We start from the raw sequence: 27,056 nt of genomic DNA on the forward strand, positions 1-27,056 counted from the left end.
AAGCAAATAGTTTCTGCTCTTGCTTTTCATCACGCCCACCCCCAGATACTGGTACAATACTTTTCAGGACTCTTCACAGGCACTAGGCAGATCCAAATTACTGTTCAGAAATGAGACTACCTCCTCTGAAGATGGTAAGAGTCATTTTACAGCAGTCTCCTCCAGGAACCTGCAGAATCTGACCATAGCCATGTTACTCCTGGGGGAATTCTGCGCCACTGTGCATGCACAGAATTTGTCCCCCACAGATTTCTTTGCTTCCCCGCATTAAAATGACTTTCTGATGGGGAAGCACAGGAAAGCCACAAGAGCGGTGTCCAGGGCAGTCGTCAGAGAGGTAAATCACTGTGGGGCAGAAGGCAGGACTGGGGAAGACCCGGCTGGTGGCTGCTAGTGCTGGCTGGGCTGGGGAGGATGGGACTTCCTCTTCCCCTGCACGGCATCCGGGGCCGTGTCAGACCCACCCCCAGATTTCTCCCCCGGCTACAGGAAGCTCTGCAAACTCCCACCGCCCCATTGCTCCTCAGCTGCAGGGGGAGGGATCCCTGTACAGGGAGCTGCTTCCCCATCTGCCCAACCTCCATGCATCTAGACCCCCTCGTTACCCAGACCTTCCTGCCGAGCCTCAGCCCTCCTCCCCGCACCCACAATGAGCCCCACTCCCCTTTCACCTGGACTACCCCAATGAGCCACCCGCACCCAGATCCCCACCCCACCGAGCCCACACCAACTGCACCTGGAGCCCCACCGCACTGAGCCCCACTCCCCCAGCATCTGGACCTCCCACTGAGCCCCCCACACCCAGGCCCCCCTGCCGAGCTCTATCACCCCAACACCCTCCCCCGCTGAACTCCAAACACCTTCATTTGGACCCCCCTGCAGACTCCCATTACCATTGCACCCAGAACCCACCCCCACAAGCCCCTGTGCATCCAGATGCCACCTGCAACCAGAACCCTCTCAACCCACACCTGGATCCCCCCACATTAAGCCCCTCCACACTTGGATCCTGGGGGGGTGGGGGAGGAGAGGAAGAAAGCTGCACAGTGATCTCCCACCTCTGTACAGCCAGTGGCCTGTATTCCCCAATACCATGCTGGAGCCTCCACATTTATTAGACAAATAAAATTTTCAGAATTTTAAAATATTGTGCACAGAATTTTTAATTTTTTGGCGCAGAATGCCCTCAGGAGTAAACTGTATCAAAGCAACAGTTTATGCCCTACCGAGAGACCTAATGTGAAATGCAGGGAACATTCCTACTGGATGGTAGCTTTACACAGTAACAGAATTTGATGTGATATCAAACTGCAAATAAAAACAAAAAACCACCAAGTCAAGATTTTGGGAACCATGTCTGAAATTCCCATTCTTAATGCCATTCACTACTCTTGTGCTGAGATAGTGCAGTACATGCAGGATTCATAGAAAGTCATTTATGGTTTAGATAAGTGAGTGCCCCCCCCCAATACCCAGCAAGACGAGAGTAGGCTAGGGTTCATTTTTGTCTCTGAAGATCACAGCTTTTGTGAATTTTTTAGGATCTCTGTGACACTTCCCTCCTCAAGTTACTTTAACATTTGTACATTTCTTTTCTTGTATATAGTAATAAACAGTGAATATGGTAGTAAATTTTAGTGTTAAAGGATCACTGTCAAGATCAAAGCCTTATGTTTAAAATGAAATGTCCTCACCTGTGTTACTAGCAACATCCAAAAAAAAAAAAAAAATTAAATCACTTCAAGCTTCCCTTTACTGTTCACCATCACTGATGCTGTTTGTTTACTTTTTGCACTTGGACAATGAAATGAGACTGATTAGTTTCACTATTAGTTTCTACTCCCCAAGGCAGAGTTCTAAACTAGGCTCTGCAGCCTTGGGAAAGTCATTTAACCTCTTTATTTAACATTCACCATCTGTAAAATGGGACTAATATTACTTTCTCAACTACCTCATAGGAGTGTTGTAACAGGTAATTAATTAAATTTTTCTACAGTGATTTTAAAATGTGGAGCATTATATAAGAGGTAATTTAAATATTATTAGTCATGTTCTGTAAACCCCAACGTGAAACCAATTATGATTGCTAACTCTCTGCATTTCTACTTGCTTTACATATATTAACTAATGAATCCCCACCTCTATGAGGTAGGTATGTATGATTAGTATCATTATTGCTTTTAAGATGTTGCTGTGTTCCAACTGCAGGAGATTGTCTTTTTATTTAAACAACTTTAATTGAATTAAAAAAGATAAAAACCTTTCTAGTCATAATAGGTTATGTAACACCCCTTCCCCCCAACCCTCCCCCCTTTTTAAACTACCACTACATCTGGGGCCCAATTTAGCTGACAGTGACCACTTTAAGTGGATTATGCAGTTACTGTATCATATTGGTGAAGCAAGTATACTTAGAGGAATATAAAAACAAAGAAAATTCACAGATGACCCTAGTTCTGTATCTCGTAACTTGCCAGAGGATCTTAGTGACATTGGGACAAATTTTACCCTAGTATGGGGAGGCACAGCTCAAATGAGGTCAGTAATATTGTGTCCATTCCTGTCAGAGGTCAATCTGGCCCATTGTCTTTTGGAGAAAGGCATGTGTGAGAATGTTATGGTAAATTGATACTACTCCTCTTAGGTAATATTTAAGAGGAATAAAAAAAAAAATAAAAAAGACTAAACTCCTATCTTCTCTCTAATGCAATTTAGTGACTTCAACAGGCTTTGGATCAAGCCTTCATCTTTTTTTAAATTAAAGAATAAGAATAAAAATACAATGGTTTAAACTGATCCCCCAAAGAAGTGAAAAGCCTTATTCAATCTGATATTATATAAACAGATGAGGTGAGCCATAGCTGCTTTGTGTCTGCACTCCTTAACAGTGTGCATAGTGACTGCATCAACACTTGTGATAGTGGAAGATGCTGAACTGGCAAGCCTGGACACTGAACTCTTATCCACAAACAGAAGAACACAGGCAGTGGCTGTACAAGACTCCCCTCACTAATGCGCCTCAGCAGAGACAATCTAGGGGAGCCATGGGGACTCAGTCAACATGGCATGTTTATTTATCGGCTTCTCTTCTGTGACTGCCAGCCATGATGGTAGCTTTTGTGATCTGGATGCAAGTACCACGAACCCACCTACTCATTCCACAGAAGTGATCGAATGGACAGCAGATGACAATAGCTGCCAGATACTACAAACCTAGGTTAGATTCAAAAGTAGGTAAAAGGCTACATACTCATTACCAAACCCCTGAGACCACCCAGTTCTTCTAGCAGTTTTAAATTAAAACACACATACTAAGTGAGTAGTCTTATGATGGGATAACCCATCAACTTTGAAACTTCATTTTAAAAAATAATTAGTGCTATACTACAGCATTTGTGAAAGATTAGATTATGCAGCCTGAATCCTATAACTCTCCTTTGCCTTCCTCACAATAGATAAAATAAGTGAGCCAACTAGCAATACCGCTAATGTGATCATTAAAATATTTCACTTGCCTGTTGGAGAAACATCTGCATGGAATCTTGGTTTATGACCGTTCCAGCAGCTGTCTGGCCCAAGATGATCTTCTCTGGACTGGATGCCAAGTTCGGGCTGGGCTGGGAAGTCACAGGTATCTGTGCTGGCGGCTGCTGCACATTCAACTGAAGCGGAGGTGGAGCTGGAGGCTGGGATGCAGTCTGGACGGTCAGTATAGAGGACTGGTCACTGCTTGGCAGCAGGCTGGTGCCAGAAGCGGGCTGTGGCTGAATGAGGCCGGGACTCTGACTGCTGGTGGTGGCAGATGCCTGAATGCTCACAGCTTGGTTGAGGTTCTCAGTGGAATTTAGCATAGCAACTTGATTAGGCAGAGTGACACCTTGGATAACGGTCTGCCCAGTCTGACTGATGGCACCACTGGCCAATGAGGCTGCAACAGAGGGCTGACTCTGAGTGGTCAAGCTGCCAGCTAGAGAGACAGGCATCTGGAACAAAGTTGGCTGACCCACCTGACCAGGCTGCAGCTGAATAGGTGCAGAAAGAATGTGAGCAGTGCCATGCGCATTCTGCGATGTAAGCACCTGCCCCAGATTCAGCTGGCTAGCTATGTTCTGATTGGTGAGGATTTGGGCAGGCAAGGCCTGATTGGTTATCAGCTGTCCACCAGGCCCTTGGCTAGTTATGATGTGGGCTTGGCCACTGGGGTGTGAAGTTGTTAGGATCTGTCCTCCCATGTTAGCCTGCAAGGCTGAGAGCTGCTGGGGTATCTGAACAGCAGAGGCACCTAACTGCCCAGGAAGAAGGAACTGGTTCTGACCCTGTAACATGGCCTGAGGAACATGCTGCGCGGGGATGACAATACTGCTGCCTTGGTTTAGCAAGTGGACGCTCATGGGCTTGCTGAGGGCTTGCTGCTGCGGTGGAGGTTGTTTGAACATGTTGGCAGGCAGCCCTTGCGGGAATCCAGACAGCACCACATTCTGTCCTGGTTTGCCCGCCATAAAAGTCAGGTTCTGTTGGGCCTTCTGCTGTTGCAGGGCAGCCTCGTTCTGGATGGTCAGGGTGGTATTATTGGGACCAAATGGCTTGGGGGTGATCTGGTACAGCTTTTGTTGCAGGACCCCTGCAGGTTTGGGCTGAATTGGCGTGGGTGTTCGGTGGATAATCACGTTCTGGGCCTGCACCAATGGGCTGCTTAAGTTCGATGTGACTGTGAGAGGTTGGGAGCCTGGGGTGGCAGATACGTTCCCAAACATGGAGTTTCCATTCAGCGTAGTAGTGGCCACGGAGGGCAGGTTTTTCTGGATGACAAGGCCAGCGTTCTGTGGAGACACCCCCGTAGAAGCGAGGGTGACCTGCTGTTGCTCAGGTGCTGTCTGGGTGATGTAACTGCCAACAGGCATGGTGGCCACTTGGGAGGGCTGAACTTGTTTTGCAATGATCTGCTGAGCTGACTGGTTAATAGCCATCACCTGTTGCCCAACTACTTGAATCGGCCCAATTCCCAATGTCCCACTTGGGCTTCCATTAGGCAAGCCCTGAAGGTTGGAAATTGGCTGTATGGTAACATTCCCCAAGCCAACCTGCTGAAGAAAAGGCTGAACACTGATGGCCTTATTAACAACGTCTGCTCCCACTGACTGCTGCACCAGTGCTTGATGTGTCAGGACTGCAGGCTGCTGCAACCCAATTAGGTCAGCCCCACTGGAGAAAATCTGCGGCGTGCCATCAGAGGCAGTCTGAACCACTGGCTGAAGTGTAGGGAGCTGGAAAGACCCCAGGTCCAGTTCTGCCTCTGCCTCCAGAGTCTGTTCTGTAATGTTAGCCTCTTGCAGGCTCTGCTGGAGAATGTCACAGGGCTGGTCTGAGTTCTGAAGATTCGCCCCACCACCAGATGGTGACCCCAGGATGTCATCTTCTAAAAAGTCTAGGTCAACGCTTGTTGTGTTCTGATTCTGTTCAGTGTTCAGATGGTTGCCAGAGGATTCTTGTACATGCAGCTAAAAGGTTTAAGATGGGGGGGGAGGGGGAGAGAAAAAGCATTTAATTCAAACCCATGAAACAGGATTTTTAATCTTTCTGTGCTAAATGGTTGTGCACCCTTACTGGGAGTTGTTAAAATGCTTTTGTGATCCACCCTAGAGTTGACTGCATCTCAGTGTTGGGCAAAGTGATCCCAATGTAAAGTTTGTGTATCAATTTGCTAAGTACATTTGTAAACCATCTTGCCGTCCCCAAAAAGTGCTAAATAAATGCATGATGTTATTAAAGGGAACCCGAGGCACAGGGATTAAGGGCCTTGCATAAAGTCACATCATGAGTCAGTGGAAGAGCTGGTAACAGAACCCAAGCGAGCAAACTCGCAGTTCCTTTACTTTAGCCACTAGACCAGTGGTTCCCAAACTTGTTCCGCCGCTTGTGCAGAGAAAGCCCCTGGCAGGCCGGGCCGGGCTGTTTACCTGCCGCGTCCGCAGGTTCGGCCCATCGCTGCTCCCAGTGGCTGCGGCTCGCTGCTCCAGGCCAATGGGAGCTGCTGGAAGCGGCGGTCAGTACGTCCCTTGGCCCGCGCCGCTTCCAGCCGCTCCCATTGGCCTGGAGCAGCGAACCGCAGCCACTGGGAGCCGCGATCGGCCGAACCTGCGGACACGGCAGGTAAACAAACCAGCCTGGCCCGCCAGGGGCTTTCCCTGCACAAGCGGCGGAACAAGTTTGGGAACCACTGCACTAGACTTCTCTAGCACATAAACATAAGAAAGCGAGGTGATAGCAACAGAGTTTGGAAAATATAATGCCTTTGAATTAATCAATTAACTAAAAGGTAGAATAAAATTGTTGTTGGAACTAAAACTGAGATTTCCATATTCCAAAACTAGAAAAATCGTTTCTTGCCACTGACATTCAAATGAGCTCAGACATATACCTCCATACACTGGCTGACCTTAGAGCAGTGGTTCTCAAACTTTTGTACTGGTGACCCCTTTCATATAGCAAGCCTCCGATTGCGACCCCCTTTATAAATTAAAAACACTTGTTTATATATTTAACACCATTATAAATGCTGGAGGCGAAGCGGGGTTTGGGCTGGAGGCTGACAGCTCGCGACCCCCCATGTAATAACCTCGCGACCCCCTGAGGGGTCCTGACCCGCAGTTTGAGAACCCCTGCCCTAGAGGGTAAGCTCCTCAGAGCAGGGACTGTCCTTGTGTGTTTGAAAAGTGCCTAGCACACAGTGGGCACTATTGGCCTTATCATGTCAATGTTTTGTGTGAGGCAATTTTGGTTCCATTTGTTTTTGGATCTACCTGAAATTAGAATCTAACATTTAAATCCAAATTCTTGGAAAAGCTTCTTTGCTTTCCAGCAAGTACCATAAAGCATCAGAAGCTTTAATAAATGGCTTTTCATAAATAAAAACAAGCTCAATGTAGTCAGGAAAGGATAAAAAAAAGTCACTACACTCTCTATTATATTGCAAGTACAAACAGCACACTTGGTGGGAAATAAAAAATACTGCCCATGTTTCCAATCAGATTTGTGCAAAATAATCAAGTGAGGCTTTCCAGGGTCATATCCACCTGCTTCAACTTTACCCTATCTGTCTGTCTGTAAACAAAACTGAGCACTCCCAACTCCAATCCTACATTAGAAGAAAGAACTAAGAAGGTGCTACATGTTCCTTACAATTTCTTTGTAACATTCAGCCCCATTTTCCCCACAATCTTTAAAGGATAGTGGTTTTATCATACTTCCTTTTTTCACTCCTCTGTATTCTCTGTCCTCAAAGTTTTCCCAAGTTTATAGAAAAACAAACACAGACAGAGAGAGATGTGTGCGTATAAACTCATTTTCCCCTCCCCCACACATATGGGGCACACACTGAACCCATTTGTTCTTCCCTGCCCCAACTTTTCTTTAAGATTTTGGGGACTAATCCATGCGTCCTGTGTAATCTACTCACACTGGAAAACAGATTTATTAAAAACAAACTTGTGAAACAACAAAAGACAGGTTTCTAAAATGAATTTACCAAGTAACAATTAAAAAAAAAAAAAAAACATTATAAATACATACCCCAGTCCCCTCAAAGAAGGCACTGGCTGCATCTCCTGTGTTGTCCAGGAGATCATCACTGTCAATCTGCAATTAAAAATATTGTATTGACTTTATTTAAATAGAATTAAACTGAATTTAGTGCTGACACTGTGGATGGTGCTGACTGGCAGTCACTGGAGACAGAGGAATGCTCTCCCTAGCCACAGAGCTGGTACACCATTGGTAGCAGTTGGGCAAGCTTCCTTCACATGCACTGCCCCCCTGCCAACATGCCTCAAATTTGACGTGGAGAGCCCCAAATCTAGAGGTGGGAAGGTAGTTCTTTCTCTGGGGCTCATTCAATACTTGGCTTCTCTGCTGAAGGGGCAAACAAGTACCAACCGTAGCGGCAGATATTGTAAGGTAGACACTTGCCTACTAGGAGATAGACAACAAACTTATTTTGCTCAGGTCAGCAAACAATAACTAGAAGATAGGGATTTATGATCGCTAGCAACATAGGTGACTAGGTTGGGCCCCATTCTTGTAAATTGTTCTGTGCAGACGATTGTGCATGTACAGTCTAATGACTTCAATGTGGCTCTGCATGGAGCAGCTTGCAGGATTGGGTCCTTAGAGACGAAAAATTCCAGAACCTATTACCAACCCCCTGGGCTACTCAATCCCTTCCCCCTAAAAAAAAGAAAGAAAGAAAAAAAAAAAGACATTCAAGTTAGGGTTTTTTCCCCTTTAATTTAAACTTCACTGTCAAAAATGTTTAAATTTTAATATTTTGATTAACAAAACAAGTAAAAACCACTACTCACCTTTTCAGATCCATGTAAAAAATCATTCAAAGCCTGAGGATCACTGCAAAACAACATATGAAATTGTTTAAAGAGAGAATGTACGACCCAAATTTTAATCAGGAAAGAAATACATGTCCCTAATGAATATATTCACATAACTGGGCATCCACTTGCATTCTGACTGGTGGAAATATCAGTTTACTACTAGGGGATCGCTGTTATTTTTTTTGACAGTCATTCCTCAGCAGCACTAGTGTGGCCAGCAGTCAGTTAATATTGCTTCTGCAGAGGCCAGTAACTCCTTATATACACTGTCCTGTCAGGAGCACATAAAAGCCATGAGGTTCTATCATGAAAAATATTGCATTTTGGTGCATGAAATGTGTCAATATGGACCTGGGAGCCATTTGGCTGCTCTATCCCCCTCGTGGACAGAATTAAGGTGGATGCATTTTGAATAAAAACAATTAAGTCCTGTACCCTAGAACATTTTTACAAATTTAAATTTGATACAAGATTTCAACCATCTAAGACTAAATGACCAATAACGTACACCGCTTTATGCTCTAGTTTTATACTACATAAATATACTGATTACATACATTTACTGATTGTAAATGGTGATTTTTCTTGTTAGCCTCCTGTCACTAACATGCTCTTATTCCCCCTCCTCTGTTATTTCTGCAGGGCCCTACTTACCAAGTCATTGACAACAGTTTTATAATCGCAATAATCCCTTTTGGAAAATTAGCCTACATTGTGGTTAACAAGTAGTTTGTCAAAACATTAACTGTTCGGAGTTAACCTCAGGCTACTAGCTAGCTAGTGCTGATGACAGCTTTCACCAGGCACTTCTCTCAACAAGCACTTTGCACCAGTGCTGTGAGACGGACGATAGCTGTACATTTTTAAGCGTGTGTAGTGCCTAGACGCTATAGTTATTGGCAAAACACTACAGAAATAAGATAGATTTATCCACCTATGCATTAAATGGAACAAATGAAAAACAGAATGCACAGAGTTAATCTACTGTTAATGTCTATTTCCCTATAAAAATCAGCTGTGCAAAATGTTTTTAATTAAACCTAAACAAACAAAAATAAGTGCAACAAAACATGAAACCACAAAAGTTTCAAACAAGAAAATCAGAGCTGGTTCAGCCAAAAACTTACTGCAGTTTTAATGGTTGCTATCAAATTTTCACATAAAATTATCAATTATTATTTGTGTTTGTTTGTTTGCAGGAGAGTCTACAACGTGGGTAGTCTCTTTCAGCACAGCAAAGAAGGGCCAGTCCCTGCCCCAAAGAGTTCACAATCTAAGACAGACAGAGATCAGGGAAGGGGAGTAACAAGATTCACTATGGAAATCATGGCAGAGGTGGGCATTAGGAGGGGCCTTGAAAGTGGGCAGTGTAGGGACCTTTAAGAGGAGTTCAGGGAAGTTGAACCATGCAGAGAGAACTGCATGGAAAAAAGCATGGAGGCAACTGATTGAGAATGAGTGCAAAAATGAATTCCATGGAAATGCTCTTAACTCCAAACATACAATCTCAAATCTTTAACACCCTCCCCCCACCCCACCCAATACCCTAGAATAGTATAGAAGATGATAAATTAGCATGGGGTCTGTTTCAATAGGTGGTACTACTTACCAAATTACATCTAACAAGCACCGGCCATCTTCATCATCCATGTCAACTGAAAAGAGGGGAGAGAGACTGCATTAAAATTAGAAAAATACAGCTGTGCCATACAGCACAAACTGTACTTATTAACTTCTGCCTTCCCATCCCCACCCTCCAACACAACATTTTGCAATTCAAAAGGTCTTTCTTTCACATACAGACCCAATATATGCACCTCAATTTATCCTGTTATGTCAGATGAGTAATCTGTTAGTTAGATCATTGCTTAGGTGCTCAAAAGTCTTTGGGCTTCAGCACCTTAGAGCATAAATGAACGTGTTAACACATTCTATTCTTATTATTTATGTTGCTGTGTAATTTGGTGCTGGTTAAAAGAGCCAGACTGCCAGCCCCTGAAGTTTGAAGTCCCCTATTTCTCCAAAGAGTAACAGTGACAAGTCAAATTGCAGGCCCACATGCTGCCTTCACCAACATACCCCAAGCCTCTAACATACTTATGGGGAATGTGTGTGTATCAGCCTCCATTCAATCTGTAGCTTCCCTGCTGAGACTAGGGAGGAGCAAACAGCTAGTGCCAATTTATGATTGCAGTTTTTTTGATGTGAATACTTGGTCCACTGGATACTGAAGAGCCATCAATAACTTTTGGTCACTACTGATATAGGCTGGATTTGAAATGGTGACCTACAAGTGAAAGGCTCCAGCTCTATTTCCAGTCCATCTAGCAGGCCAATTCCTGTACTTATTCTCTCTCTCTCTGTCTCACACACACACACACACACAAAATTACTGCTTATGAAAATCAGTCCTTTGCTATCAGCTGGCAGCATGAATTCAAGTGTTTGTTTCCAAATTTATCCCCCACAATAAACCCCATACCTCATCTGGGCCTCTTCTGAGCAGATAGGGCCAAATAAATCCAACTGGTTCACTATTAAGTGAAACCCATGATAAGACGTTAATCAAATTAGAACTCAGCTCTTCAGATTGAATATACAGGCCCATCTTGCTGACATTTGCTACAGAAGTAACTAGAATTACTTCGCTGTGTTTAAGAGATTAATTCTGCACCACAGGGATAAAATACCCTTCCCTCTGGTTTTTGCACCCCGTGTTCTGGCCATTTGTTTTGCTTATTAAATCACAAGTCTCTTTTGCCTCAGACCTGACTGGGTTGAGGGTGCAGGGGGAAGAATCATCCCAGCTGACATTGCAGTCATGGTTTGATCGTCGGCAAGAAGTTCTTAAAAGGGATTCACGTGACTTACAGCCAATATGTGCTATCACATTTTAACTAGCTCTAGACACCAGGGGGCCACCTCTCAAAAAACACTAGGTGCAGGATGCATCTGGACATTCCCAGGGTCGGTGAAAGGGGGAAGAAGAGAGGCAGGTGCACAGGATGGGGTGTGCACAGCTCTCCATACAGAAACAAATGAGCTGTCTTGTCTTCAAGGGGCTTAAAGCTGGTTTGTCAGCTGCAGCTAGACAACTGCTAGAAAACCATTAACTCTCCAATGGTGACACTCAGCTACAATACAGTACACAACACTGAAGACCATATTATTGACCCCTTCAGATGTACATGCCACTTCTATTAATGTTAATGAGTAGTCCTCAGCACACATTAGTTCCATATAAAATCACATTGCCAGAAGTCAGTTTCCTGCTGTGAAAACACTTTAATTCAAGGGGTTTTTTTTGTTTTGTTTTGTTTTTAAACATGAATGGCATTAAATAAAGGCTACATTGTGGCTCCCTTGGCAATAAGATGCCATATAAGAGAAAACTGCAGTAGGGACAGTCTGTGCCACAGCCGTTGAAGGCAAAGACTGAATCACTGGTGACTGATACTCTTGGTGATCAGTCTTCGTTGGGGTGGAGGACCCCGGGGTTTGTGCTTGGGAGGTACCAGAGGCACTGGTACCTCCACATCCTGACCCAGTGCCAATGGAGCCCTAGACTTGTGGGCTCTCTTATCATGCCTCTGCCACTTCGGATGTATTGAGTTCTCTTGGGCTGAGCTAGTGCTCGATTTAGGCAGGGCTGGAGCCAACTTCTTTAAAGTGGATTTGAAGGAAGATTTAGCCTCATGCTAAAGGTAGATTCCTTTGCTCCTGATTTGGACCTCATGGCGGGAAGCGCACTCTTTGCTGAGTCAGGCTGACAAACTGGGGGTGGGGGGTGGGGTCCCTGGCCTGGATATGAGTCAACAGTGTGCCCTTGTTGCAAAGAAGACTAATGGCATTTTGGGCTGTATAAGTAGGGGCATTGCCAGCAGATCGCGGGACATGATCATTCCCCTCTATTCAACATTGGTGAGGCCTCATCTGGAGTACTGTGTCCAGTTTTGGGACCCACACTACGAGGAAGATGTGGAAAAATTGGAAAGAGTCCAGCGGAGGGCAACAAAAATGATTAGGGGTCTGGAGCACATGACTTATGAGGAGAGGCTGAGGGACTGTTTGGTCTGCAGAAGAGAAGAAGAAGGGGGGATTTGATAGCTGCTTTCAACTACCTGAAAGGGGGTTCCAAAGAGGATGGATCTAGACTGTTCTCAGTGGTACCAGATGACAGAACAAGGAGCAATGGTCTCAAGTTGCAGTGGGGGAGGTCTAGGTTGGATATTAGGAAACACTATTTCACTAGGAGGGTGGTGAAGCACTGGAATGGGTTCCCTAGGGAGGTGGTGGAATCTCCTTCCTTAGAGGTTTTTAAGGTCAGGCTTGACAAAGCCCTGGCTGGGATGATTTAGTTGGGGATTGGTCCTGCTTTGAGCAGGGGGTTGGACTAGATACCTCCTGAGGTCCCTTCCAACCCTGATATTCTATGATTCTATAATTGTGGCCTCATGGTCTTTTTCATAAGGTGCTTCCTAAGGCAAGTTCCTGTCCTTTCCAGGTACAGCTGGGAATGAACACCAGATATTGCACCTTGCCACGATGTGGACTTCCCCACAGCAGTATAAGTAGAGTTGGTGGTCATCAGTGACTGAGAAGGATCACCGGCAGAAAGCACAGACTTTGAACCCCAGAGTCCTGGACATAGTCCAGTACCCAAACACGGTATGGGGAAGGGGGTGCTCCCCAGGTCAGGTAGACTAAATAACTAAAAAACTCACTAAAAATATCAGATAAAAATTTTAAAACTCTAGAATATAAAAATGATTTAGATATCTAAATATATTTTCACTGATAAAGAAGAAAGCCGAAGCTTCGGACATTGCAGGTTCTGACTGAGACCATGCGGTGGGTAGAAGGAACAGGAGATGCAGTCGGTCCGCCCTGCCCTTTATCAACTTGGTCGGAGGAATGCAGTCAGCCAGGGCTCATTGCGTACCAATAGACACTGCTTTCAAAACCCTCTGGCTCCAGGCATGTGGGGTGCATGCGTATCCACAATGGAATACACATAGGACCAGCACTTGAAGAAGAAACATACCTTTCTTCATTCTGAAAGAAAGTGTTAAAGTCCTATACCGAAGGCAAAATCTTTTTCCATTTCAAAAGGACCCGCATGGGATAATTTTCCAAATTTTTTAAAAAATTCTCCCCTCTTCACTGTTTATTAGAATCCAGTGGAAGTTTGAAGAAGAAATATTTCCTGAGAGGCATACTCTGATAACATTACTCATATTAAGGACAGCTAAAGGAGTAAGGATCTTCTCGTGATTTCGATGGAACTATTCATAGAATAAGCGGCTACTCAACATGAATAAGGGTATCAAATTTGGGCCATTAACAAATAATTTTCCCTTTCAAAACATGCTGTTCTGTTTTCATTAGGATTGCTCATGAACAATGGACTGCTGGGGTTGCTTAATGTTAAGGAAAGAAGAAAGCACGAAAGCCTTGATTTAGAATGGCCTTTGCATGGAGATATCCAGACAACAGCACACTGTGATTATGACTGACATGACTAAGTCACCACTCATCATTTTTGCCCATTCTTCTCAAGTGAAGAGCACACTTTGTTGGTTTAACAAATAGCATTTGGGAAGTTATAACATGGCCTTGACTCCATCACGCAAGCCTTCATCTCCTTTCACCTGACTGGAATGGTATGGAAAAAGCAATTGCAAAGTCGCAGTTCTCCAGAACGTACAGATTAACATTGCTGCCTTCTCAAACACACAACACGCCAAGACATTTTCTCCTGTTCATTTCAAGACACCGTTCAAAATTGCCTTTGATTTAAAAAACTCTTTGTTAGTCTGGAGCAAATTATCAGACAAACCATGCCTCTCTCAACACTCGTCCAACCAACTAGCACTGGACTCCTCTGTTTCTTCACCAAATCTCTGCCATTCTGGGTACAAGAACCTTCTTCTCCGTGGCAACCTTCCTGTAGCTCTTTACCTATTAAATTCACTATCTCATTTAAAATTTCACCAGAAAGCATAACTCTTCTCTACTGCTGTTACATCACAGTTTCCTCCTCCTCCCCATGCCATTATTTAATTCTAATCATATTTTTAGTTCTCTAAAGCATTCTGATGATCCTGCTTGTGGGAAGACAGTATACAAAACAAAATTGTATTGTGTTATACTGCAAGAGGTCTGCAAAACACTGACTGATTTGGTGTACAAATAAAACCATCATGATTATACCTTATACCGGGAGGGATGGAAAGGAGGAGGAGAATCTTTTAAAAATGTATATAAAACCACAACCACGGATTATTATCCAATTAAAAAGTCTAACAATTTCATTCTGCTCTGTCATTCTAGTGCAAAGCAGTTTTATGAGCATTTAAGGGTTTTATGAATGAAAATATTGTTTCTTTTCTCACCCTTGTACCCAAAAATAATTTTAAGTATAACAAAAAAAGACTTCACTAAAGCTTTGTCTGTTTTAAATGCAAATTCACTGGAAAACACAGGCTTAAGTAAAACGGCCACTGCTTTCCACTGAGAATATGTTCACACCTCCTCATCTATTATTGGGAGTGGACTACATCCACCCTGACTGAATTAGCCCTGTCAACACTGGTTCTCCACTTGCGAAGTAACTCCCTGCTCTCCATGTGTCAGTATATAATGCCTGCATCTGTAACTTTCACTCTATGCATCTGAAGAAGTGAGGTTTTTACCCACGAAAGCTTATGCCCAAATAAATCTGTTAGTCTTTAAGGTGCCACCAGACTCCTTGTTATTTTCATAATTTGGAGGACTCAGAGACTCTATAATTGCCACTATGACTGGGTAGATTAAACCTACTATATGAGCTAACTGACCTTTAACCCCTTTTCTGACTAGATGCCTATATTTGAGCTGGAAGGTGTGATTCCCAGTTTGCACAGATGTAACCGTGCTAGCCTGAACAAAGCTAGTACAGGTACATCCACGTGAACTGGGAATCACACCTCCCAACTCAAGTGTAGATGTGCTCATAGATCTCCCAGTAGTTCCAATCCCAAGCAGCCTAAATTCACAAGGCAGGAGGACCCCTAAAAATCATGAGACTACTTAAAAATCATTATTTTTTAAATCTCATAATACAGTTTGAGTTAATTTGATTTACCTTCTGATTTTCAGACCTTTAGAAGTCATGTTTATAAGCTTTTCTCCACAACCAGGAGGTCCATATGTTTACTTTAAAAAAGCTGAGATTCTCATGTCACTTGACTCCAGGAGCTAGGGTTTTATGAAACACATCAAATATCACAAGACTTGTGATAAAATCATATGAGAGTTGACAACAGCCATTATTTTCATTAGTCACTATGCTGAATTTTAAATTAATTTATGTCATCCCTTTTTTTTCCCCACAAGAGGAGTAGATGGTGGCATAACCACCAGATTATGAGGTCACTGTAGTAGGAGCAGGAGAAGCTGGAGTGAAAAAGAGATGACTGAGGGAACAAAACGCTCTTATTCAAGCTTAACCATTAGCCAAAGGGATACAGGAAAATAAAGGCAAAGTGGTTTTGTTTTGGCCTAAGTGCTTCTTCCCCACACTCACCCCTCTAAGTTATTATTTAAATAGTGCCACAAACATGGATAGTTTGTGGCACTATTTATAGTTTGAGCAGTTGTTTTCAGAGAACTATGCAGCGGCAGTCAAAACAAAACAAAACAAAAAAAAACATCACCACAAGAAAAAAACTAGGAACCACTAGGAAAGGGATAGATAATAAGGTAGTAAATATCATAATGTCATTATATAAATCCCTGGTATGTCCACACCTTGAATGCTGCATGCAGCTCTCGTCACCCCATTTCAAAAAAGAGATATTAGAAATGGAAAAAGGTACAGAAAAGGGCAAAAAAAAACAAAACATAAGGTCATGGAACAGCTTCCATATGAAAAGGCATTAAAAAGACTGGGATTGTTCATCTTGGAATAGAGATGACTAAGGGGATATATGATAGAGGTCTATAAAATCATGAATGGTGTGGAGAAAAAATGTTATTTTCCCCTTCACGTAACACAAGAACCAGGGGTCACTCAATGAAATGAATAGGCAGCAGGTTTAATACAAACAGGAGGAAGTATTTCTTCACCCAATGCACAGTCAGCCTGTGGAATTCATTGCCTGGGGATGTTGTGAAGGCCAAAACTATAACAGAGTTCAAAAAAGAATTAGATAAGTTCATGGACGATAGGTCCGTCAACGGCTATTAGTCAAAATGGTCAGGGATGCAATCCAATGCTCTGGGTGTCCCTAAGCCTCTGACTGCCAGATGCTGGGACTGGATGACAGGAGATGGATAACTCGATAACTGCCCTATTCTGTTCACTCCCTTTGAAGCATCTGGCATTGGCCACTGTCTGACGATAGGATACTGGGCTAGATGGAGCATTGGTCTTACCCTGTATGGCCATTCTTATGTTCATGCATAATACTTTACAGATTAACGTGAGGACCCCAACCCACAATGAGAATCTCAGCAGCACTCCCTTGTGCTTGCATGGAACCCCATGAAAGTCAATGGGGCTCTGCATGGATGGTTGCATGCACAATTTTCGTTGCTGTATTGGGGCCTACCCATCAGCTTGGAGGAGAGTTTACAATCTCAGTTAAAAGGTGACTTGCAGAGGAATTAAAAAAAAACAACAACAACTTTGTTTGCTTCTTGATAATGCAGAAAGAAGGCTTGACAAGTTTTGCTTCACAGTTTGCGTTTTACATGAAAAATCTAGGTCCTGGTACAATCTACAGTGACTAGAGATTTAATGAAATTATGACACCAAAAGAGGTTAAGAGAATGTAAAAGTTGAGCAGCTGAGAAGGGAAGCAATGCTATTTAAGCCACTTTGTTTATTTTTGTTAACATGTATTTACCTTCATTGACTGATTAAATATTTTGGAGAAATAAAGAGACAGACAGTCAACAATGCCTTAAGTTAATGCGACTGAGCTCACAAACGTCCCCAAGACACCCTCTATTCTCAGGAAATCCTCCTACAAAAACACTAGAAAACTAGACTTTACATTTCTGATATTTCTAAGGTCAAAAACACAGAGAAACAAAAAGCAAACTTAAAAAGAAAAGTCATTTTAGGTCTCCATAAAGATAAAAGCAATACATGTAGGTGAACAACTCCAAGTGGAGTTAAGGGACTGGAGGATGAATGTAACAACAGCAAGACTGTGTCCTAGTTTAGGCAATACATGTAGCTTGAGAGCGTAAACATAACTGATTACAGTGACTGTCTTATTTATAATTGAGTAGAGGTTTCTGTAGGACATTTACATATCTTGTCTCTACAACATTTCAAAGGTCCTACTGGCATTTATCTTTCCGAACGCATGGAGAAGGAGCATTATAACTCTTATTAGCTTTGCATTGTTGTTGCTGATGGCCATCATATTGCTAAGAATCATAGATTATAAGGCCAGAAGATACCATTAGGATCATGTACTCCCTACCTCACTTCATGATGTAGGCTGTAGGTTTTACCCAATGATTCTTCCATCTAGCTCATCAACTTGGGTTGAAGCACACCATCACTTCTAAGAAAGACATCCAATCTTGATGTAAAGACTCCGAATGATGGAGAATTTACTACAACCCTTGGTATTTTGGGATGTTAAGGGGAACACTATGGATAGAAAAATATTTCCACCCTCCTTTGTTGACACACTTGAATTTGTGATGGGCATATACCAGAAAGGTTTGGCATTTCCTGGCCATAAATGTCACCTTGTAATGCTAAAAATAAAAAGTAGAGCTGCAGAGGGAAGGGCTAAACTAATAGGAAATGCAATATAAAGACCAAATTCTCTTGCGTGTTGCTCTCAGTTCAATTCCTAGGACTGTAGAACAAGTCTCATGAAATCTGAATGTACTAATGCATAATATTAACAGCAGTTTTTAATTATTTTTGAAGATTCATACACAAAGATATTCCCGACATAAAACAAAAAGACTTGGTTGAAGGAGACAATCAACGGAGATCCATATTCACAGAGGCCGAGAGTCAGCAATACAGACTAACCTTCCTCTTAATTGCTGAGGTAACGAACTGCATGGCTGAAGAGTTAAATAAAACAATAGGGTCCAATACAAAACTGTGCTCCTTTATCCCCACAGCTAACAACAAGGACAGTCATTTAGCTGTACAGGAAAAGCGGCCGACAAACTGTACAGTACCCACAAGTACTACCGTCTTAATTTAAAAAGTGACTATTTATAGCACACTGGTGGGAAGATCCATAAAGCATATGGAGGCACTGATAAGCACCTAGACATTCTAATGTTTATCCAAAGCCTCTTGGTTTTACAGCTCTTGTGGAAACTGGCTTTTCAGTGATTTCCAATACTTCATGCTTATTTTCGGGCTGAAATTGCTGAAAGAACTGCTCCTCTCATGGTATTCTGAAACTTTTGCTATTTGCCTGAACCTAGAAGGGCAGGGACATCATGAAAATGAAACAAAATGGGGGGGGGGGGGGGGGGGAGTACAAAAATTATCCAAACTTTTTGTCCTGCATCAAAAAAGGTTCAGTTCAAGTTTGCAGTGAAATTTAAAAAGGGTTGACTTACTTGTTCTTACAGCCTTATTTACAGACACTTGCTGTAATTTACTCAACATGCTTATTTTAAACCCTATCCCACAGATCTTTACAGCAGACAGTAAAAAGAAAATGTGTCCTCGCTTACCTGAAAATTTCCTTTCGTCAAGTAATAAGGTCCACAGATCTGTTACAATGGGTACTTCAACCTCCTTGCAGATTGGGGACAAAGCCAGACCTGTCAGTCCCTGGCAGCAGGCAAATGCCCCACATCCAGATGAGATAGCTTTCACCGCCAAGATAATTCAAATCTACTTTCTTACATTACAGATTGTGTTAAATATACTTTGAGGAAAAAGCGTAACAATTTCTTCTACTCCAGAGCATGGTAATTTTCATCTAACGACGACAAATCCAAATCCTTGAATGTCCATTTCCATCTCTATTATGAGTGATCGTTTGTCTCTGGTGTGGGTCGGGTCTGTGGGACTTCTTACTCGAAGGAAGGAAATTTTAAAGTAAGCACAGATAAACTGTCCTAATCTTCTTCATACTAAGGACCATAGATCCATTACAATGGGATTTTCATAGCAGTGTGCCTTCAGGGTGGGAAGCGGGATCATCCTTTAAATGTGGACATCCAAGTGACAGTATATATATATATATATACACACACACACACACACACACACACACACACACACACACTTGTGTGTATATCTATCTATATCTATCTCCTCCATCGCACTGGGGTGTGGAGACGACTTCTGCCAAAAGGAAGGAAATGGCACTGTCTAAGATAGGATGACTAATATGCAGAACTCGGTGGAAGTATGTGCTGATGGCCATATGACCATCTAGCAGATCTCAAGAGTAGACATGTCTACTCTGACCTAAGACTTTCCATGCTCTTAAGGACTTGACTTACATGCTTAACCAAAGGAAGAATATTTCTTGAAATTTACCTAGGGAATGAATTCTATGACAGTTATGAGGCCCACCTGTCTGAATTAAAAGTACAATACTGAGTCTCATTAGAGAAAGCCGCCAATGGAAAGCCTGCTCTAATGGATAGAAAGTATAATGACATCTCCTGAAGAGGTTCATTCCAGGCAAGGCTGTAAGGAGCAGAATGAGGTTCCAAGGTTGTGCTCTATGACCTTGCAGAGTTGGAATAACGTTGATGACCTAAGGAAGCAATTAATGTTGGGATTTGTACAAACTTTTTTTTCTTGAATATGCTGAGAACATTATACTATAGATACTACCTTTTTGCTAGGCCACTCATTCATCCACAATAAAACCTTCCAGGAGAAACTCAAGGCTATATTTCATTGGTATAACATGGTCATTAAACGGTGAACTTAGAATCTATTCTACTGGCTGGTGCAATCTGTTGACTTCTCTTTTGGAGTCCATGATAGCAATAATCACTTCATCCAAGCATTTATTTTCAATCTGTGTGGTCCCAGATGGAGGATTGGTTTTGAAATTCCAAACCTCCTTTGAGAGACAGCGACATCTAAAGACCCAACGCTAGGTTCATCAGGCCCAACAGACAAAGCCTTTTCAGCCAGAAAGGCATACCTGGTATCACTGTTGCTCTCTCATTCCTATCTTTTGTATTATCTTGGGGAGGACTGGAAAAGGTGGGAAGACATATAGACGAGGCCTTGCCCAGCTTTGCGAGAGGTCATTCACCCCCTGATCCTGACACTCAGACAGCCTGAAGGGCACTTTATTTATTGTTTCCAGATGCAAAGAAGTCGATCACCAACTCACTAAACTGACTTATGATGAGCAACATAATTCTGGGTGTCAGAGCCACTCTGCTAATCCAACTTCTGCCAGGTAAGCCTTGGAGTTCTCCCCACTCTGGTGCAATGTACACAGATAGGATTGTGTTCTTCCCAGTTATTATGAAAACTATCAGAAATGTTGACTGTTGCCACCAAGAAGTCATCTGGTCTGTTATCCATGGAGGGCAGTGTTCTCAGAGATCAATAAACCACTGTGTTCCAGCTGGTGGATGCTGGGTTCTCTCTTCCTGGTTCCCATTCCCTGAACTGAACCAGAAGGATCCCTTCAAAATACCGGATTCTCTGCATTCACTAGTTGTGGGAGTGTAGAATATACAACCGGAGCTAGTTTTCTGCCCATGACTAAGATAGAGTGAGATGAAGAGGAGATACCCAGAATTAGTGGCAAGGTTTCATATGGCCTCTGGACCACTGAAGCTCTCACAAAACATAAGAATTGTCTGAGGACGGTGAAGTGGGATTGTTTTGAAGACGAGCCGCCTTTAGGAATTTTATTGGATGTTACAGACAAGGCCCTGCTCTGCTTGTTCCCAGTTCTCAGAGATTAGAAATAGGATGGAGAGCAGGCTGTAATGCTCCAGTCAAAGTATATAGTGGATTATTTCATTTGTGTCAAGGCCTTTCCATGGGTTGCTGAGACTGGGAATGGGACAAAACTTTTCCTGAAATTCTTGCACTGCTCCCAGTTTGGACAACGTCCAGTGACCTTAATTGATGAAAGCACTTTTGCTCCCAAATTGAAAGAGCCTGGCACCAATCAGGGGTCTACTACAGACAGGGCTTGTTGGGAGACCTTTAGATAGTCCTGAGGCAATAGAGGACAGCTAATGACCCTGCACTTGTTCTAGCTACCACTTGCACAGAGGCATTTTCTCATGTTGCAATTCAGACTCCTTCAACTTGCCATATGACCTGTATTCCTTCCTATAGTTCCCGGCAGGAGTCAGGATTGTAAATCAACTTTTCTTATCACTCTGAACAGCCTCAGCTTTTCATAAAGTTTCCCACTGTATTGCCAAGATAGCCATGGGATAAACAGATCTGAATCCCTCTTTCTCTCTTTCCTGCCAGGGAGAAGCCCTGAGACCATATGATTTTTATGCTGAGAGGAACCATACTCGCAATACTGTCCACCTACCTTAACACTCCTTGTGAAAGCATGCGGGGGCATTCAGGGTTTCAGGTGATAGTTCATATTTGTTTGTTTATTTCTTTTGGCCTGATGCCCCCAGAGACATTTTATATCCAAAGGAGGGGGCTGAGATTTGTCTGCCTGGGCTTGGCTATCTGTGAAGGGCTTGTATAGTGAACAGGCCACTCTTACAGGTAAAATTGCCAGGGATACAAATTGGGATCCCCTGAGGTCGGGGGGACACCTGATATTGAAGCGGCAATAGGGGGAGGGGGCTGTGCCTGAAGGACCCTTACTGCACTCTCCGGTGTTGGCAGCACTTGTGCTATGTCCAGTGCCCTCCACCCATGATTCAAGCGGAAGGGGAAGCAGAGAAAGAGAGAGAAAGGAGGCTGAGTTCCACAGTCAGAGGTGTGCTGCTGGTGCGGGATATATACATGCTGCTATTCTGGCTTCACTCCCCTTATGGAAATGGAGGAGAGGGAGCTGCTTGCCCCACAGCTAGGTCTTTCCAACCCTGCATGGCTCATTTCCTGCCTGGAAAAGCCATGGCGACCCTTCCCAGACTAGGCTGTGAGGGAAACTGCTCTCCGCCCACAGAGCTGGCCAAGTGTGCGTGTGTGCGTGAGCGTGTGTGTTTGTGAGAGAACGAGAACGCATGCTCAAAAATCAAACGTAGCAATGGGAATCAGATGGACACATTACTGAACTGAATTTTTAGTTGAAAAATTTGAACTAAAGTTTAGAATTTTCCTCAGCAAAACTCTGCAGCACGGAGGGGAGCTGCAGACCTCTGTAGGTAAAGAAAAATCTGGAGACAAGTTAAAGAGGCAGGGCTTCTACCAGTCAGCTACCAGTGACTGACAGGTCTGGTTCTTTCCCAACCTGCAAGGAGACTGAAGTACCCATTGTAACAAATTTGTAGACTTTAGCACAAGAAACAAACGTCAATGTAGAACTTAGTCAAATCTTACATGGAAATCTAACAATATGATATTCACCCCAATTCTTTTGCGTGACATGGCAGCAGGAATATTCTTCCAGGACTATAAATAAGAACTAGCTAAGCAAGACTTCTTAATCATGAATCTACACTGGCACTGATCAAATTAATTTTTTTTAAAGGTGTGCTCAATAACACCCTTCTCAAGATCGTTCCCAAATTTTCCTTCAACAACTGACTATCTATAACGTATGATGACTTGTTTTTAATAATGGAGTTATGTCTGTCACTCACAAATCTGACACGATATCTGTGAACTGCAAGTGTTATGACTGAAACTCTTTGGAAGTGATGAATATTTTCTGGACCAATTATTTTACCTGCCTGAAGAAAAAAAGTGTTCAGGTCTTCCGTTTAGCATTTGCTTAATCACACATTACTACATATGGCTAACAACTCTCAAAATTGTACCATGTAATTTGATCTCAAAGATAAAAAACAAAGTAACTGTTTAACAAATCTACCATTTACTTATCCGTCGTCTTCAATTTCCCATTGCATTTATTTTAGTAGGTAGGTTTTCTTCCTGCTTTAGTTTCTCTCATCTATGAGTGCATCTGAAAAACCCTATATTGTGAGATAAAATGTTAGCTTTAGTTCAACATTCAGTATTTCTTTTTGCTCTGCTAATGATGCTTTTGACTTACTTTTGCTTATTTGATTAGTCAAACCCTCCTCACCAGATTTTATTTAACAATAAAACAAAGCCTTCTAACAGGATTCTTTATACCCACCTTGGTTGCTCTGGTTTCTTTTTACACTTAACTATGATGTATTCCAATTGCAATTTTTCCAACTTTGGGAGGGGTTAAATTTGGTTCTTGGGAGCTGAGGGACTAAGAGCACTGCTCACGGCCAGGCATACTCTAGAATGGTGAAGCTCAATGAAAGCCTTCTCTACCTCGGGCAGTGCACATCAGTCTTCTTGATGCTCTCTTGAGGAGAACCTATTAATCAAGCCCAGTTCAGCTATGTCTTCACTAGGGTCTTTTACAAAACGATTCCCATGCTGTAAGCACTAGTTCAAATGAACAGGTGTTTGCAACAGCAGGAAGTTGTATCAAATTACCTACTGGTCATACACTTGAAATCTTTAATTTTTAAAGAGATACATTTAAACACATCCTATATTAACTTTTAGCACAGAGCCATTAGGCAGATCCTGGCAAAGCACGTTTTGAAGTTTTCAGCTTAGAATGGTGAAACTGAGGAATTTGTTCTGAAAACCTCAAATCTGGCATCATGCCACTCCTAGGCAAAGCCTTTTTTGTTACTGGGTCTGGAAAGGGATTTTTTCCCCTGTGCTCAGATCTGCACTGCAGCTGTGATCTGGGCAGGGTTTAAAGGCACTGTGATATGAAACCCCCCAATGTGATCCTGCTAATAAAAAAAAAAAAATCAGAACTAAAGGAAAATAAGATTCAGCTGCTTAACATATTGTATACTGAGGATAAGACTACGTATATCTCACTTCCATAGAAACAGAGGAGAGGAAATCAGTACTTCTAAGAGACTGAGCTTTGGATGTTTAGATGGTATGGCTTTAACACTTATGAATCCTCTTTACACAAGTATTTTTAGGATGGGAAAGGTGTATCCTTAAGATCATAGGAAATTCCAAAGGACTGCTGGACCAATTTCTATTAACAAGAATATAATTTAAAAACAACCCTTGCTCTCTGAAGTTTACCTTGTTTACAGTATCATGAACAGGCTACAGTAATAATGACAACTGTATTTATTCAGAGCCTTTAACCTAGAAGGATCCCAAACCTCTAACAGACTGCATCACTCACCCACCACTGAAACGCAGCCACGTGTAGAGCAGAACACGACAGCCATGCTGTACCAACACCACAGCACTGCAGGGGCCAAAAAAGTAACTTCCACATTTGAAATCACAAGGGTCAATTTTTCTTTTTAGAAAGGTAATATGTAATTTCCTAAATTGAAATTCAAGGCGGTAATGAGATTGATACCCCTATTTCTATGAAAACTACCATGGGAACATCTAATCCTCACAGATAATTCACTTCAGTTTTATAGATCATTCAGAAAACAGAGTCCCCCTATCACTCTGCTACAGCACTGGTTGGGAGCTGACACAAAAGGAAGAGGTTCCCTTACTGAATCACAAACATTGCTTCTTCCAGGACTTCTGGTGTTTCTTTGAGCTCTCCCATCCAAGTACTCACTAGGCCCACTCATGCTTAACTTATTAGATATGACATGATCACAGCCCGAGCTAATATAAGTGTAACAACTGAGTAGTAAGGTACAGGTATCAAAATGTACTGCAGTAACAAGCCTAAACAGTTGCTGTGCAATATCCTTAGTACTGCACAGCGCCCACTTGGTAGTTCCAAGGGAAACAACTGTAAGCTCACAATAGCATTACTGTGCTGTCTCTGAACTTGGGGGACACCGCTGGATATAATCTAGTAAACAAAAAGTCTGCCAGCTGGGGTAGAGCTGAAAGATCGGCTTCTCTGCTCAGTGAAAAACAAAATTTAAAGAGCTTATTTACACACACTTATATTTTATGTATTTAGTTACTCTCCAGAAAATTAATGCCTGATTGCAGGTAGAGAATCATTCAGCCCCCACAGTGCTTCTGTCTGATTATTCATATTACCAGATAAAACTCTGCAGTGGGAAGAGGCACATGTTCATAAGAAACAAGTAAGGGGAATACCATAGCTACACAGGAATAAAAAAACAGATAATAGAATCATAGACTTTAAGGTCAGAAGGGAACATTATGATCGTCTAAGTCTCACCTCCTGCACAACACAGGCCACAAAATCTCACCCACCCACTCCTGTATCAAACCCCTAACCTATGTCTGAGCTACTGAAGTCCTCAAATCGTGGTTTGAAGACTTCAAGGTGCAAAGAATCCTCCAGCAAGTGACCCGTGCCCCATGCTGCAGAGGAAGGCGAAAACCCCCCAGGGCTGCTGCCAATCTGCCCTGGAGGAAAATTCCTTCCTGACCCCAAATATGGCAATCAGCTAAACCCTGAGCATGTGGGCAAGACTCACCAGCCAGACACCCAGGAAAGAATCTCTGTAGTAACTCAGTTCCCACCCCATCTAACATCCCATCTCATCCCTAGGGTGACCAGATGTCCCGATTTTATATGGACAGTCCCGATTTTGGGGTCTTTTTCTTATATAGGCTCCTATCACCCCCCACCCCATGTCCTGATTTTTCACATTTGCTGTCTGGTCACCCTACATCACAGGCCATTGGGCATATTTACTGCTAATAGTCAAAGATCAATTAATTGCCAAAATTGCCGCTATCCCATCATACCATCCCCTCCATAAACTTATCAAGTTTAGTCTTGAAGCCAGATATGCTAATTTCCCTAAGGAAGACAGGACCTCTGATAGATACATACCGTAGGTTAAACAGACAGATTACATTTTTTAAAGGCTGCTTTTTTTTTTTTTAATATTCCAAAACAGGGTAGAAGTTTATGACGTTTTTAAAATGAGGGAGGTTATCAGAATTGTGGTTTTAGCAAAATTTGGGATAATTAGCAATTCTAAGGTCCTGAGAAATCTAAGCTGCCAATTCTCTGGTTTCTCTGCCAGAATGAGTGTCATCCACTGACCCCAACATTTCCCTCCCTTGTTCACTTTGCAATTGTGTGTCAAATACCAGACTCCCAGGAACAGAGGATGCCCCGTATAGTATACATGTTAAGTGTGGTGGTACACTCCACTGAATTCCTGCATCTCACCATGCAGTGACTATACTAAAGACAGGATTCAGAGGGGCTGTCTAATGGAGAACCACAGGGAGTAGATGGAGGCTGTAAGAACTGTAATGAAGTGTTAATAGCACACACAGAGGCACTAAAAGCTGCAAAATTAGCCTTCTTGGTGTTCGAAACATGGGACCATGAGACTTCATCTGATGCCACGGATTCTCATCTATAAAATCAGCACAGGGAAATTTAGCACAGAACGACAGCAAATTATTTCTACGTTTGAAAGAGCTATTCACAATGGGGAATTCTTTGCAACACATACCTCCCCCCATACCAACAATTCCTCAACCTGTGGAATTATATTTGTTTTTGCCCTTTGTTTTATTTGTTTAAATTATCTATTTATTTTTCAATAAGCACTAGTGTAATCATG

At 42.7% G+C, this 27,056-nt stretch overlaps 1 protein-coding gene across 1 annotated transcript in view; it reads right to left on the reverse strand.

The window, feature by feature from the left end:
- BICRA (BRD4 interacting chromatin remodeling complex associated protein) overlaps nucleotides 1-19,156 on the reverse strand; it is a 36,705-nt gene extending 17,549 nt beyond the window's left edge. Inside the window, exons 1-5 of the mRNA XM_024216355.3 lie at nucleotides 19,098-19,156; nucleotides 9,994-10,039; nucleotides 8,358-8,400; nucleotides 7,570-7,635; nucleotides 3,516-5,498 (exon numbers count right to left, since the gene is read on the reverse strand). Coding sequence (XP_024072123.1) covers nucleotides 3,516-5,498; nucleotides 7,570-7,635; nucleotides 8,358-8,400; nucleotides 9,994-10,034 — 2,133 coding nt within the window. The 5' untranslated portion in view covers nucleotides 10,035-10,039; nucleotides 19,098-19,156. The remainder of the gene's footprint in view (nucleotides 1-3,515; nucleotides 5,499-7,569; nucleotides 7,636-8,357; nucleotides 8,401-9,993; nucleotides 10,040-19,097) is intronic.
- Between the last annotated feature and the right edge of the window lie 7,900 nt (nucleotides 19,157-27,056).

Source organism: Terrapene carolina, unplaced genomic scaffold (assembly GCF_002925995.2).
Source record: "Terrapene carolina triunguis isolate 2854851 unplaced genomic scaffold, T_m_triunguis-2.0 Scaffold517, whole genome shotgun sequence".
NCBI classification, from domain to species: Eukaryota; Metazoa; Chordata; order Testudines; family Emydidae; genus Terrapene; species Terrapene triunguis.